The sequence below is a fragment of the Apodemus sylvaticus genome, chromosome 10 (genome assembly GCF_947179515.1).
Source record: "Apodemus sylvaticus chromosome 10, mApoSyl1.1, whole genome shotgun sequence".
Classification (NCBI taxonomy): domain Eukaryota; kingdom Metazoa; phylum Chordata; class Mammalia; order Rodentia; family Muridae; genus Apodemus; species Apodemus sylvaticus.
This window is the reverse complement of record NC_067481.1, coordinates 61,523,869-61,540,613: the sequence shown is the minus strand read 5'-3', so window position 1 is coordinate 61,540,613 and position 16,745 is coordinate 61,523,869. Positions and strand designations below refer to the sequence as shown.

Below are 16,745 nucleotides of genomic sequence, written 5' to 3'. Positions count from 1 at the left end.
CTGTACAAACATCACGACCAAGACACAAGTTGGGGAGAAAAGGGTTTATTCAGCTTACACTTCCAAATTGCTGTTCATCATCACTAGAGGAAGTCAGGACTGGAACCCAAGCAGATTAGGATACAGGAGCTGATGCAGAGGCCACGGAGGGATGTTTCTTACTGGCTTGCTTCCCCTTTCTTGCTCACTTGCTCTCTTATAGAACCTAAGACTACCAGCCCAGAGATGGTCCCACCGACAAGGGGCCCTCCCCACTTGATCACTAATTGAGAAAATGCCCTACAGTTGGATCTCATGGAGGCACTTCCCCAACTGAAGCTCCTTTCTCTGTGATAACTCCAGCCTGTTCAAGTTGATACACAAAACCAGCCAGTACACTTGGCTACAGGCCAATCTCACTTGGGTAATTCCTCAGTTGAGACTCCCACAGATGACCCTAGGCTGGGTCAAGTCAACATCTGGAACTGAACCAGAACAAGAGGTAAAGCTGGATGCTTTTCCAACATCAATGCTTCTGCTTCACCTTACAACTCCATTATCATTGTTCTTATACCTAAGTCCCAGGTTTTTTCCAGTAGGAATATGATGCTTCTTGGCCCAATTTTACTTATAAAATTGTTCTAGACTATGGCTCTAGACCCAAGAAGAGAACACTAATAAGGTCTATGACTAGAATGAAGTATGTCAAAGGTGTGAGTGGTGTGTGTGTGTGTGTGTGTGTATGTGGAGTGTTACAGACTTGACTTGTGTCTTACATAGATGTATGTATTCATGCATATGCAGGTGTGTGTACACATTCATGAACACATATACACATGGCTCATACACTCTAATGTCAAGGACTATGTGGACATTCTGCTCAGAACTGTGTGTGTGGCTGCACAGATATCTCATCTCCATCTTGCCTGGGCTCAGGGATCAGTTCCAGAGAGTGTTATTTTGGTAGGCAGATGGCGTAAACAGTGCTTTTGGCACTTGAAAAGTAAAATGTGTGGGCCAAGATTGGTGATGGGGAGGACCAGTGTATTGAAGGGTTCCCTAACCCTATCTTTTTATATGCTACTTTAAGACTTACTTCCATTTTTTTCATATGCAGCGACTCATTTTTTGGCAAGATGAATTTTGTTAACTTCTCAGGCATGTACATTGGGTCATATTGTGTTGGCACAGTGGGAGACACCCCTTCCTGAACATTACCTGTGACGACAACAGTCAAACCAAAAGGTCCATAGCATGTAGTTAAATCTGTGTTCACTACTTATTGTGATTTAGCTATTAAATCTTCCTGAAAATCCACAAGTCCTCTCTCTGCCCCATGTTAAAAGTGAGAACCCCACGGCTGATGAATTTCAAGTATCTTGTTTCTGTTTCAAGCCCTGTTCCTGGCCTTTCTTGAACTCACACTGTTGATTTTGTGCTACACTTTATTCAAAATGAATTGCTCAATGTGCGATATCATCACAATAGAGACATTGGTGAATTCTGTCAGTCACCCTCTGGACAATCAGGGAGAAGGCTGGGCTCTCAAAGGTCAGGCTTATGCCCGGGAGAGGACACCCACATGACACTGCAAAGGGCTTGTTCCTGGATCCTAGAAGTATTTGATGCATCCTTCCACCATGCCAAGGAGACACATTAAAATCTTTGTTGTTTAGTTGGATTTCTGACCCAACAAAAAATTCTTTTGTTAGAACTCCCAGATTTCCTGGCATGGTACCCCACACATATTTTCTGTGTGGCTAACATTTCAGATCTGCTATGTACTAATTGTGTAAATTCATGCCTAGAGAGATTCCTGTAAAACTACTGATTACACATCACTCCCCAGTTGGAAACAACTTCATCCCTGGACTTTCGGAAATGCTCTTTTAGCTTTGAATTAAAGGTCATGGTTTTCTGTTCTCCCAGGACTATCCACCTCAGTCAGTTACATTATATCTTTTCTACTTCCTGTTCCTCATTCTGTACTTCCAGGGATTTGCAAGATTTGGGAGAAGTCAGGGCCACGAAAGGGGTGGATAGGATTTTATTAGAAATAAAGATATACACTTGGATTTGTGTTTTTATTTGAAGTTTGGTGGGATGTAGAGCCAAACAGCTATTGATGCAACATTGGGGACGTGTGGGGATGAAACAGAGAAGGTCTGCAGAAATAATCAATGGAGACTGCAATGGGTCTGCAGAAATAATCAGTGGGGACTGAACCATGCGGCAAGAAATTCAGCCTGCGTGCTGTCATGAAAGCTAAGGAGGAACATATTTCTAGAATATAAGAATGCTCAGATCTACCAAAGACCATTCCATTTTGAGAGTTCAGAGTGCAGAGGCCTGGAGGATAAGTGGAAGGCCATTCTTTGATAGCAATAGGGCTGAGGGCAGAGTGACTGGGAGCATATGGTGGTGAATTGGTACAAACTACAGAGGGAAGTGAGGCATTCTTGGATTATGGATTCTTCTATCTTTCTCATTTCAAAAAGGACAGTCACTGAGGGTGAGAAGGGGAAGCAGGTGACAGGAATTTAAAACCATTTCTTGGAAAATAAGCAAGTGAATGAGTAAAGGGGAGCCCGTGGGGTAGGCTAGCAGTGGGGCATGCATCTGAGGCAGGGGCAGTGATAAAGGAAAGCCCTTGGCAGCCAGACAGTCTGCTCTAGTCTCTTTGCCTATGAGACGGGGATAAAGTTGACTGTTGTCAGAATTAGTTAGCATCACAATATCTACATTTGTGTGTAAGTGGGCACTTGTGTATAAGCACTAGTGTATATACATGGACACAAGTCTGTACCTATTTGTGCACATGCATATGTTCACATATATTCACCCTTATGCAGATGTGCATGTAGTATATGTATATGTTTATCTATGTATGTATTGTATGTGTGCAGGGAAGACTTAGCTATAGAAGTCAAGGTGCATATTGTCTTAGGGATTCTATTTTTGAGCTAAAGCACCATGACCAAAGCAATGTGGGGGAGGAAAGAGTTTATTTCATCTTACAGAGTGTAGTCTATCATTCAGGGGAGTCAGATCAGAAATCCAAGGCAGGAATCTGCAGGCAGAAACTGAAGCAGAGGCCACAGAGGAATGCTGCTTCCTGGCTTGCTCCTTGTGGCTGCTTTCAGCCCAGGGTCACCTGCACAGGGGTGACACCACCCACGGTGGACTGGGCCCTTCCACACCAATCATTAATCAAGAAAGTACCCCCCCCCAAGCAAATTTGTCTATAGGCCAGTCTTATGACAACATTGTTTCAGTTGAAATTTCCTCTTTCCAAATGATTAGTTTGCGTCAGGTTGACATAAAAATTATCAATTTGGAGATACCTTTCTGGGGGCAAAGGTGGGAGTCTTGCCTTTTCTATTTTAGGCAGTCTATAATGAATATTAAATAGGAGTGTGATGTGATCAGATCTTGCTCGTTTTCTTTGCCTGCTCATGCTTGGCACTCGGGGAGCATCGCTAAGCATTTGTATACATGAATGGATTTGTAAGTGTTTCTAGTGGTAGCTTTCAAATGGAGAATGAAAGCAGAAAGAGAATAAAGTAGGAAAGCGTGTTTGGGAACAGACCCTGAAACTGGGGTACAGTAGGGGAGAAGGAGTTAGTTTCCCCTTGGGTGAGCAGGAAGCACGGACATGGACTTAACCGAGCCTGGCCTGGGGACAGGACATGTTTTCAGACGTACAGAGTGACAACAGACCTGAGCCTGGGTTCCAGACAGGTTTGGGAGATTGGAATCTACTCTCAGAAAAGAGATGGCTGGAGGAATGTTCTTTGCTAATTTTCAAGTGTCAGGGGTCCTAAAGAGGTGAAGTGACAAGGCCACTAATGAACCCCTCCCCTTTCCTCTCCTGTGGCAACTGTCTCCATGAGTCAGGCTTTCAAATACCACAGATAGTTGGAATCCTGTGGTGTCACTTGACACTGGCTTACTTTTCTAACTGTAACTTGAGTAATAATTTCTCAGAGACTCAGAAGTCTCAGGAAGGGCCTCCATGAAGTGTACTTTGGGTGACAGTGCTGGGATGGCCCCTGCTGCTCTGGAAATGTGTGGTGCTGGTGCTTTCTTCACTAAGCAGCTTATGCCCACTATGGTTTTGGCTTGTTTTCCATGACTTTTTGGCATCCTGGCCTAATGAGACTTCCATAGGATGGTGTACTTTGCGCGGAGAGGCTCAGAGAAGGCTCTTGGGCTCCGTGGTGTTCTGGAGGCTTGAGCTGATGAGTCCTGTTGCTCTGTTCCTGTCATACCACAAAGCATCCAGCTTCTGTCTACCTCATGAGAGCATCGCTTCGCTCTGACATCTCCCTACAAAAGCTGACTCTTGGGGTACTTTTATTTCTTGGTATTAGGGATTGAATGTAGGTCCTTGAGCATGCTTGGCAGAGCATATAATCTCCATGAAGTTTTACTTTTTAAATATCTTTTTATTTAGAATCAATGTCTTACTCAGTTATTAGGCTGGTCTTGACATTGTAACCCTCCTGCTTGAGCTCCCTGAGTAGCTGGGCCACCAGGCACACTGATCCTTCTTTAGCCCTCTGTGACAGGAATGTTGACTAGGGGGGCTTTTGCCATACAGTCCATCAGCCTGAAGATCCTTCTTGGAGGCCTCTGCCTTGCTTTGATGAAGGTCACAGAATCCATTGTGTCTCCTTTCTTATTCTTGGGGCCTGTACTACAGTGAGAGGGAGACCTGGAGCTGGTAATTCAGAGTCTACCAGGCAAGCATCTCACTGGGCTTTTGTCCATGAATATAAGGGAGAACAGATGGCAGTGCTCACTCACCTCACAGCAGAGGGGAAACGGCTTTGGGCATGTAGAAATCTTTGCATAGGAGAAAGCATGGGCAGGTAGTGTGAGCTGGGCAGAGCCTCATAAATATCAGAAAACTGTTTGGGACCCACAATTTAAAAGATGCTGCTCAGCTCCTCACTTATAGTGGCTAAAACTGGAAACACCTTAGAAATCCTCAAACAGAGACACCATTAATAATAATTCATTCCTTGGATGGATTGCTGAGTTGCCTCTGAAATACTTATGAGGATTCCTTAACGGTATGAACAGATACAAATAATGGTGGAGCAAAAGTGATAGGCCCCGAGGGGTAAGCGTAAGGCGATATGGCGCTGGGATTGTTGATATTTAAAAATATATCACCCAAACTTAATGTTGATTTATAACATCTATCATAAATTTGGGAAACATAAACAAGGAGATGGCCAATCCTCCCCCATGGTGTCTCTAATTGTTTTTCTAAGGGGTTGGCAATTTACTTCTTGTTCCCAGCTTTCTAGTGATCACCGTGGCAGGCCATAGATGGAGAGCAGTAAGGACCTGCACTTACAAGCTCGAGTTTATGCAGAGTTTTGAACCCCTCGCACTTCCCTCCATCCTCCGGTCTCCACTGTGCTCAGGTCTTGCCTGGCGCCTGCCTTCCCTGCCAAGTGACGCTGCGTTTTTTGGTTTAATTTCTGTCCTGCGAGTTGTGGTAGAGTGACAGTTATTGCTGGGAGTGAAGGGCCTTTGTGACAATGTGCAAACCCTTCAATGTTTAAAATGACAGTTTGGATTGGCTCATCTGTAGGCCATTCGACCCAGACAACTGGGAACTTGGTTCAATCATAATTTGGAGTCACCTGTGATCTGAGAGTTGAGTGTGTTTACTGATACAGTCCTTTGTCACATTCCTGCATCAACTGGCACCCAGCTGTCAATAACGACAGAATAGCAAAATCTAATCCTAATCGGAGTGAGTAATTACCTTAATTCTTTGCTTCTAGAAAGGTCTCAAGTGTCAGGCACTCACTCTCTCCAAAGTCTGGGTTCCTAGCTTCTATTCCGAAGCTCTGAGCATTTGAGACGAGATTGCCTGGACCACCTCTGATTGAGATCAGTCCTGGGAAATGCTGGCTATTTCCCCTATGTGTTCTCTGGGTTCACAATACCCGCATTGTTCCAGTGGGAACAGGACTTCCTCTTTCTGATTGATTAGTCATTGTGTGGCCATGCGTTTTCACAGCTCAGGAGCCAGCTGTCAGGCAGTAAGAGGGTCTCTGGGCACAGATTGCCTAAATCTTTTCATGTTTGTTTCCTGGGTATGGGCTGTTAGGATTGTTCTTCTATATCATTCCTATTTGACTAGCTGATTAATGTACCCAAAATGCCCATGCAGAAAAAGGTAGAAAGGCTCCTTTGTGCCTGTTTGATTTGTTCTGGAAATTTAATTTTTAAGTTGGAACTTGATTTATAGGTGCTACAGCTCACACGTGCTTTATATCTAATAGGCCTTCATATTACATCATCAAAGGAAACATTATGTTAGATGGAGTTTTTCTTGAATAAATACAATGTTTGTGTTCACGATCGCTCCCGGCAGCTGCACAATGCTCAGAACTTCTTCCAGTAGGGATTTTATGAAGTGTTGCTTCGACCAGTTCAGTGTAATAATTTGTGTGTAGAAAGCAGGCCATTTGGAGGCAGCAATGGTCTGCCTAAGGGAGGAATGTGTCCTGAGCCGAGAAGCAGGGGACCACCAGGGCTGTCATTTAGACCAAGAGCCGTCCATCTGTCCCGGTCCTTTAGGACTCAGCAGAGTCAGCTTTCCTTCCTGATTCTTGATTCCGTTTCACCCTTCCCCATCCAAGGTGGTTTGCTTCTCACAGGGCTCTGGGCAGCTTGCACCAAGGTGGTCTTCATATGCTCTTATCTGGTGCAGGCTGGCTGATGGACTTTGTTTAGACCTATGCAGACGGCTTTCTTGGCTTTCCTTTCTGCTTTGGATGGCGTATATTAGCCTTATTTGGTCTCTTTCAAGTATGGGAAACCTGCTTTGCAGATCCTGTACACCGAGAAGGGCGGACATCAGAGCAAGAGGTAAATGCGGCAAATGCACTGGGCTTTGAGCCAACGTAGGACGCTGTTCAGAAGTGTGGTTTTTGAAGTGCTTTGTAAACTCAGGGAGGAAATCATGCTGTATGTTTACAAATACAGACTGTTTTCATTCTTGGAGAACAAAGCACCTTAAAATTACGGCATGAATAGTTAGAGAACATGTGTACCACAAAGCCACATGGCTCCTCCCACGCCCAATAGGTGGAATCCAGTTACGGCAGGCTGGTGTTAGAAAATGGCAGCTCTGATTAGACTCTGAAGGTAACACCCCACTCGAAGTAGTGATTGTTGGCGTCCCTCAAAGAGGCCTGTTCTGTGTCAGAACTTATCACTGTTAAAGTGGCCCACCATTTGGAAGTTGATTCATAAGAGAGCGCAGTAAAGGACTTACATCTCTTCTTGAGAGGCAGTGGTGAGGGAGCGAAGGTGGCTCATGCACTGTCATACAGGGAGAGGAACAGATAGTGTTCTTCTTTCCTGAAAGATCAACTTGCCCCTTCCCATTCTGTCTTCACAGTTTTAGAGTAGCCAGTGCGCCTCAGCATATCTAGTAACTCTCCGGTATACCCTGTCTCCAGAACCCACTGGGGTTCATAAGAGGTGCTCGTGAAAGGGGCAGGTGGGAAAGCAGAGGGAGTGGCGATGTGGCAGAGGCTGGTGTGGTGTGCACTTAGTGCCAGGTGTGAACTGCAGGGACTCTGAAGACCCTTGCTTTGTTCAAGGGAGAATGTCGGGCTCCTGGAAGGTCACTTTACCTGAAGATCAGCTCCGGAATGCATGCATTACACAGAGTTGATTCCCACTCTGGTACTTCAGAGATCAGCTTTTCCAAGACACTTCTGCTCTTAATGGCAGATTCACTCTCTGCCAAAAGTAAATTGGGGAGTGGCCAGACAGTGGAAAAGGATCCAGGGCAGGGGAGGAGATGGATAGGAAGATAAAACGCAGAGGGTGAAAGTGAGCCCAACCAGACAAGTGTGCAGACAACGGGGGTGGGGCGGTGGGGGGGAGGAAAAGGGAGGGAGGGAGGGAGGGAGGGAGGGAGAGAGAGAGAGAGGAGAGAGAGAGAGAGAGAGAGAGGTGGCCTTCATGTTGGCTATGCTCATTTGCATAGCTCTGTGGGCTTCTGATTTCAGAAAGGGCCAGTAATGACAGAGCTGGCTTTGCTTTGAGCATCTCTACCCTTCTGTGCTTTTCTCTGAGGCCTGTAGTCCCAAAGGCTGGGGAAGGACCTTCTTTAAAATTATGCATAAATGTTTCATTGATTCCTAGTTGCCTGAGATTCCCAGCCTAACGAATGAATGAATGATCGATCCACATGCTAAAAGAGATTATTCTATGTGTTCATTCTATTTCTTGAAAGGCTACAAAGCAAGTCAACCTATACTCAGCCCTGAGGAATACTGCTGGGAAAGTGTTTACTGAGGTATTTAAACAAACTGGGTGGGCAATATTAATATACCCGTGATCATGTCTAAAATAGATCCTATAAATGGTGACTTTCAGGCTAAGTAACTTATTTGATCAGTGCACAGATCAAATACAACCATAGCTGTACATGTGGCCCTTGCTCTGGGTTCCCTGCCCCATTTCTTCTTAAACAGTGCCTATTAGCATCTTGAGAGATGCTTGTATCCTATGGGAGACAATTTAGGTAACTTCAAATGGAGCTAGGACTTCACTGGTGAGTATGCACTATCTTACAGTGTCAGGCAAAAAGCCTGAGTGGAGTTGACTTGTACAATGTACTAATCCATTAATCCTGCCTGGAACCACAAAATCCTTTTGTAAGATGGCTTCCTGAGATAAGGGCACAGCTTGTGGCAGACAGAGAGTGAGGTAATCAGTTTAGGAGAATCCCATCTGCACTGCCTGTCCCTCATTGCAGCACTATAAGCCACTGGCTGGCTTCTGCCTTTGATCTAAGTCCACCCACTATTGTCACATGGTTCTGGAAGGGCCCCATGGCCCTATTAGTGTTTGAAAGAACGCCAAGAAACAGCATATAACAAGCAAATACCAAAAGAAAGCTGGTGTTTCAATCTCCTGGTCCTGTTTCTTGTCTCTGAGTAGTTAGTATCGCCTTACAAATCCTCAGCATTTGGGGGCGTAGATTCATAGGCACACAGACTGAACCTGCACTGCATATTAGAATCACCCAGTGTTCACCTCCTCACTGTTGCTGTGATGAAAATACTCTGACCAAAAGCAAAAGTATGTATTTAGCTCACATGTCCAGGTCACTGTTTACACGGGGGTGGGGGTGTGTGGGGGGGGTGGGGGGGGTAGGGGGTGGGGGTGTGGGGGGGAAGCAGGAACCATGAAAGATGCTGCTGGCTCATCCATACGCTCATGCTCACCTAACTTTCTTACACAGCCCAGGACCACCTTCCCAGTGATGACACTGCTCTCAGCAGGCTGGGACCCCCTATACCAGTTAAGACAACACCCACCCCACACTTTTCCCAGGCCAGTTGGATCTAGGTAATTCCTCAGTTGAGTTTTCCTCTCAGATGAGTCTAGGCTGTTCCATGTTTACAATTAAAGCTAACACTCTCAAGATGTTTCTGATAATATGTAATCCATGCACTATGTTATTTGTGTATAATAATGGGACTCAATGGGACACGTCAATATAAAGACACAACAGAGCACTAATCAAATCCAGCCTCCCTTTACCCACCTTCCTCAAGGACTTTGCCCTTCAGGGAAGCTTTAATTCCAAAGCCTGCTCTGCCTCTCCTTCCAGGCAATAGAAATCCTAAGACACTTTTCACACTTCTCTGCTGTTTTCATTTCCTAAATAACAACTGAGGCTTTAATTTAAGGATCACAATCCCCACCACCATGGACATGCCACAATCCAGGTCAGTGTCACTCCTTTGAATCTGAGCTCAGCATCTCAGACTACATTCTAAAAATGGAAAGCTGAATGGGGACTGAGGAGAACTGCACATGGATCTTGGTGTCTGTGGGAGAAGCAAGAAAGCTACTTCATCGTGGCCTCCTGCCCCTCCCCTAATGCTGTTTCTATCTGGAGACTGCAGACAGTTTTGCATTTTATTTATGGGAAGACAAAAAAAAAAAAGAATCTTTGTTCTGGACTTGAGGGAAATTATGGAAGGTCACAGCTTGTCTTCCAACTTATGTCAACTATTTATCTCTTGTTGTTTTCAACAGACGAGTCCTTCCCGTGCATTTTGAGACTCTCTTAATCATTTGAACAGGGTACCCTATGAACCAGGTTCCCTAGAGGCTTCAGATTTGTTAACCAGGAATTTAGAAGCAAGGATGAAAGAGGGTTCTCAATCCCCTAAATATCAACTCCAAGTGTGTGTGTGTGTTTCCACTGTCTGGTACTATATGGGAGGGGGTACAAATTCTAACAGTTCTACAGACATGCATGGTAAGTTTCACTGAAGGTAGACAGGCAAGATCTGGTTGGCCACTTGGATGCCCTCTGTTTGAGGGCACTTAGAATGGATGGCCTTAAAATTTGAGAACCTATGGCTAGTCTTAGAAGAAAGAAATAAGAAGCTGTAAATTTTACTTTAAAATAAGCCTAAGTATCTCTTTCTAGGTTAGAAGACAATTTGAGAATGATTTGTTTTGTAGCCTCGAAAAACTCTGTTATGTTTAAAATGCCTTGTTGTAGAGTATTGCCATTGAGACTCAGTGGAGAATCCTGTAAGACCTGAATCACAAAGGTTTGACAAAAATTGGATTTTGATTTTGTCTCAGGGTTTCTATTGCTGTGGAGAGACATCGTGACCATGGAAACTCTTATAGAAGGAACCATTTGATCATGGCTGGTTTATAGTTCAGAGGTTTAGTGCATTATCATTAGAGCAGGAAATCTTGGTGGCATGCAGGCAGACATGGTGCTGGAGGTAGCCAAGAGGCCTACAATCTGAATCTGCAGGCAGCAGAAAGACAATGAGACACTAGGCCTTGCTTGAGTTTCTGAGACCTCAAAGACATGCTCTCCCCTGTGATGCAATTCCTCCAACAAGGCTGCATCTATATATTAGTGTCAGTCTGTATGAGTCTATGGGTCCATCTTCATTCAAACTACCATAGTCTTTTTCTTTCTAATATGAGCAAATCTCCAGGGTGCTATCATTTGTAGGAATTTTGACCAAAGTGTTACACTTAGAATAAAGCCATCATATTTTAAAGTTTCTGTTAATGATATATTCAAATTCCATGACAGTTCCTTGATTGGGAGAACAGAAGGTATGCACCTGTGGTGGTACCTACATTAGAGGTGGATGGTTCACATAAGTTAGCAAACCACAGCTCACTTCTGTTGCAGCTGACAGACTTGGGACCACTTCTTACGCTGAGGATGTGGTGGTACTCAGTGTGGTCCATGCATCAAGAGCATCATCATCCTTTAGAGTTATTTGTGGAAACAAATTCTCAGATTCTCCAAACAGGCCTACTGAGTTGGAGCATCTGGGAGCCAGGCACAGCCAGTCTCTGCAGGTGATTCTAGGGCTTATTAAAGTTGGTCAGTGCTGATCCTAGGCCAAGAGTTTTGAGTGTGGTTCCCACTAACATCTCCTAAGAACTTACTGAAATCATCTGCAACATGCTTTCATGGGCTTTGGCAGGTGAGGGCTGAAATGTTCCATAACTCTTTTAAATACTTAAAGGCCATAGAGATGGAAAAACAGTAATAATTAATACATTTGTGGGGTGGAGAAGTGATGGCTTAGCCTTGTAAAGTTCTTGCTATTCTCCAGTTAGATAGGTCTATGAGGCTGCAAACCATTGGCCGGGGTTCCCACCAGATATTCCATGTTCATGAGTGCATGGAGCATTACGGTTTTCTGATTTCAGCCTGTCCTTGGGGCCCCTCTAGATAAATCTGGTAGTGGTCTGGCCATCTCTGCCACTTCTGTCCCCAGATGCAGGCTGAGAAGCACAAGTCAGAGAGTGGGACCTTGCCATACTTAAAGGAACCAGACTATGCCTGGATCCTCCAGCGTCTGCCCAGGACTCAGACTGTAAAGCCAGGGGATTTGAAAGCAGGACTCTGAAAAACCACCCATGGTACCCTAAGGAGCTGGAGCAAGGCCACACTAGCAAGGCATTAGGACTCACCCAGTTCTCTTGTGAGGGACAAACCACAGGACTTAGGATCCCCAGGGTGGCTACTGATCACTGGTCAGATCAGCTGGAGAAGGCCCTGGAGTTCCCATTTTCTTTCTCTTTCTTTGTTTCTTTGTTTCTTTGTTTCTTTCTTTGTTTCTTTGTTTCTTCCTTCCTTCCTTCCTTCCTTCCTTCCTTCCTTCCTTCCTTCCTTCCTTCCTTCCTTCCTTCCTTCCTTCCTTCCTTCCTTTCTTTCTTTCTTTCTTTCTTTCTTTCTTTTTCTTTCTTTCTTTCTTTCTTTCTTCTTTCTTTCAGATTTATTTATTTTATATGTATATGAGTATACTGTAACTAGCTGTCTTCAGACACACCAGAAAAGGGCATCAGATCCCATTACAGATGATTGTGAGCCAGCATGTAGTGGGCCTGTTCTTGAGCTGATGGAAAACACATGTTTAGCAGACTCCATGGATACTGCTCGCTGTGCTTCGGGCCATGGGCACGTGAATGTCTACCCTGCAAGATCATGGCATTTCCCTTGAGGATACAAGGGGGGGGAAGTCAGGGAGAGCTAACATCCAAGTCTGTACTTGGAGCATCCACAAGTCTTTCTTTCTTTCTTTCTTTCTTTCTTTCTTTCTTTCTTTCTTTCTTTCTTTCTTTCTTTCTTTCTTTCCTTTTCTTTCTTTTTTTTTTTTTAGGTCCCTGACAAGTACCCTGGAAGCAAAAAAAAAAAAAAAAAAAAAAAAAAAAAAAAAGGTTATTCCTAAATCCTGCTTTTTTTCTTTTCTTTTTTTTATTCGATATATTTTTTATTTACATTTCAAATGATTTCCCCTTTTCTAGCCCCCCACTCCCCGAAAGTCCGGTAAGCCCCCTTCTCTCCCCCTGTCCTCCCACCTACCCCTTCCCACTTCCCTGTTCTGGTTTTGCCGAATACTGCTTCACTGAACTTTCCAGAAAGGAAGGGGCCATTCTTCCTTTCTTCTTGTACCTCATTTGATGTGTGGATTATGTTTTGGGTATTCCAGTTTTCTAGGTTAATATCCACTTATTAGTGAGTGCATACCATGATTCACCTTTTGAGTCTGGGTTACCTCACTTAGTATGATGTTCTCTAGCTCCATCCATTTGCCTAAGAATTTCATGAATTCATTGTTTCTAATGGCTGAATAGTACTCCATTGTGTAGCTATACCACATTTTTTGCATCCACTCTTCTGTTGAGGGATACCTGGGTTCTTTCCAGCATCTGGCAATTATAAATACAGCTGCTATGAACAGAGTAGAGCATGTATCCTTATTACATGGTGGGGAATCCTCTGGGTATATGCCCAGGAGTGGTATAGCAGGATCTTCTGGAAGTGAGGTGCCCAGTTTTTGGAGGAACTGCCAGACTGCTTTCTAGAGTGGTTGTACCAATTTGCAACCCCACCAGCAGTGGAGGAGTGTTCCTCTTTCTCCGCACCCTCTCCAACACCTGCTGTTTCCTGAATTTTTAATCTTAGCCATTCTGACTGGTGTAAGGTGAAATCTCAGGGTTGTTTTGATTTGCATTTCCCTAATGACTAATGAAGTTGAGCATTTTTTAAGGTGTTTCTCTGCCATCCGAAGTTCTTCAGGTGAGAATTCTTTGTTTAACTCTGTACCCCATTTTTTAAATAGGGTTGTTTGGTTTTCTGGAGTCTAACTTCTTGAGTTCTTTATATATATTGGTTATTAGCCCTCTATCTGATGTAGGATTGGTGAAGATCTTTTCCCAATTTGTTGGTTGCCGATTTGTCCTCTTGATGGTGTCCTTTGCCTTACAGAAACTTTGTAATTCCACAAACCTTTCTTAATGAGTGGTGATGTCACGTGTCTTCTTCAGGCAGTGGAATACATGACCCTTGCAGGGATTTGGAACTCTTCTTCAGCACATTCTTTATTGACAGATCCATCCCCAGACAAGCTCCAGCTTCTCAGTGCCCCCAAGGCAACACAGCTGTCTACAATAGTTCCCGTTCCCCAGGGCATGTGTCCAAAGACACCCATGAATGCTTGCAACAGCAGCTAGCACTAAACGCCATATTGCCTATGCTTTCTCCTGTGCGTGAGTCTCCATGACGAAGTTTGGTTTAACGTTAAGCTCACTGAAATTAGCAACAATAACTAATAATATAGCATGATATGATAAAAACTAATGAATTATTTATTTCTGGGCTGTTTTCCTGTATCTTTTCAGGTGACTGGAATCATGGAAAGTAACTCAAGGGCTTAGGAGCTACCTCTCCTGACCACCAGTTACCATGTTTGTTTGAACTCAGGTTAGAGATGGCAAGACGAATTTGTTTAATTCTTCTGCCTCATAAACTCCCACTGAAATGACCTAAGACTATAAAACCAGGGAAAGGCTTCACTACCAGGGAAAATGGGCAGTGCTAGATACAGAGGAGGTGCTTGGCATTTCTGGTACACAGACTACCAGCAAGATGAGAGAAGGGTCTGCCACGCCCCTAACTTGATACCTGCAAAGGGCCAAGCAAACAGGCAGGTAGAATTCTCACCAAGCATCCACTGTGGCCTCAGATGTCAGAACTGAGAAACAGCCACAGGAAGGAATGTGTTGAGTTCAGACCCACCGTTAGTATGCTGTACAAGTTTACCAGCTGCAATTCTGTCTGTTGAATAGAGAATGCCTACATCATAAGATGAAATAAAGACTTGAGACATGGTATACATCTAGAGACATAGCTGGAAGGTAACAATTACTGCCTGTCACAAATCGCTAAGGTTTTGGAACAAATATATTGCTAATCTTCAAGGAAGCTTTTGGAAAATTGGCTCATTCTGATAAGGCAATGCCTCTAACTGAGGCAACTGGAATTCAGAAAGGGTGAGACACTTGTTCAAGATTCATCCTCTTTTGGGTATAGTCGGGCCATGCTCCAAATCCTAAACCTACTTTGCTAATGTTTCTGGTTTGTTTTTTGTTTTTGTTTATCTTGTTTGTTTTGTTTTGGCAATGTCTCATATAGCTCAGGGCAGCCTCCAACTTCTGATTTTCCCGCCTTGACTAAGTTATATGTTTAAGCCGCCATACGCAGCTAACATTTCTCCTTTTAGCAGTGCTGGGTCTCAAACATGGGCCTCATGCATCCCGGGTGAGCTCTAGTCCTCTAAGCTATATTTCTCCAAGCCGTAACATATCCTTAACAGTATGAATGCAGGTACTTACAAATTCTTGAACACAATCAATGGTACATCTAAAACACTTAAATAGTTGCCACTGCCTTTTACACAGCACAGTATAATAACCAAACATACAGTGTTGGTTGCGTTAGATTTTTGTTATGTAGAGGTGATTTTGAAGCACAAAGGAGGATGTACTTAGTTTCTATAGAAATACTGCATCTTGTTTTTGCTACTTAAAAAAACAATTAAAAACAGTCCATGTAGCTCAGGTTGTCCTCAAACTTGTAATCCACCTGCCTCAGTCTCCTGAGTTATTATATATTACAGCTATGAGCCTCCATGTCCAGTATACCTTTCAATAAAGAGTTTAAGCATGCATAGAGTTTGGTGACTGTAGAAGCCCCTGGAATGAACCTCCTGGGAATACTCAAGGATCACTGTGTTACAGTTCTTCAACAGCTTTCTAAGCAGTTTGTTGAGGATGATAAGAATTTGGGCCTTAAGCCAACAATTGGATAAAAGCATTTGAAAGTGAGCCTGCTCAATTCCAAATCTCTCTCTCTCTCTCTCTCTCTCTCTCTCTCTGTATTCTGCTGCTCTTTAATTGATATAGTCTGTATATCATTCTGTTTATTATCCTTGGACTTTACTCCCACTGGATACTGGGGGAAGACTTCAATCTGTAGTCCCAGCCCCCTGGCATTCTTTGATGACGTGGATTACGGAGCATGCAAACACTTCTAAACCACTGCGTTTCTCTTCCAGCAAGACTCACGGAAAACATCGGACTCCCTCTGACACTGCTTGAAAAACACAGCCCCTGGCCAGCCTATGTCACCTACGTCTCCCCTGCAGTAGCCCGACTCACTGAGAGAAGCTGGGCCCGGGATCTGGAGTGCATTTATGCTGCTGAGAAGAACCGCAAACCAATAAGACCTAGCAAACCCAGTACTGTGCAACTGAAGAGGAGGAAGTCATCCAAGCCCTCAGAACTCATGCTGAAAGATGCCCTGTCAGAGACCATGTGGGAAGGCTCCACCATAAACATCAGCCCCATATTTGTCCCAGAACCTTCACAACTCCAAATGGAAGCCAGAGAGGGGCCCACATCAAACTACAACAAGATCATTTTCTCCAGGAGGCCTGCAATGAAGAAACTCCCATTTGGCGTACTACAGGCCAACAAGGAGACACATACCAGCGTTTAGCAAAGAGCCCTGTAGCCATCACCTGAGAATGTACAACAGTTACTCTCCATTTGCTACAAATTACATCATGTCCTTGAAACTTGAAGTTGTTCTTGTTTATACAGAGGTTGTCAGTCAAAGACCTTATCTGAAAGTGGGCTGGGGGTATATGGATAGACAACCCCAACACTGGAGTCGTTTGGAGTGGTACAGCTGTAAAGACCTAACTGTAGGCATGTTTGTCCACATCCAGATAGCAGACAGAAACCACAGCAGTGACTTTACCAGCCACAATAGGTGCTTTAACCAGGCAACTAAAGAGGGTAGCCTCTGTGAAACCAGTCCTGTTCCTGGATGTATTGAATGTTAGATGTTTGCAGAAGGGAGATATGGG

The 16,745-nt window shown here is 44.1% G+C and overlaps 1 protein-coding gene across 1 annotated transcript in view; it reads left to right on the top strand.

Annotated features, from left to right (window-relative positions):
* Cdrt4 (CMT1A duplicated region transcript 4) overlaps nt 1–16,372 on the top strand; it is a 32,817-nt gene extending 16,445 nt beyond the window's left edge. The window contains exon 2 of the mRNA XM_052194517.1: nt 15,930–16,372. Within this exon, the coding sequence (XP_052050477.1) occupies nt 15,930–16,372 (443 nt within the window). The remainder of the gene's footprint in view (nt 1–15,929) is intronic.
* Nucleotides 16,373–16,745: the final 373 nt, after the last annotated feature.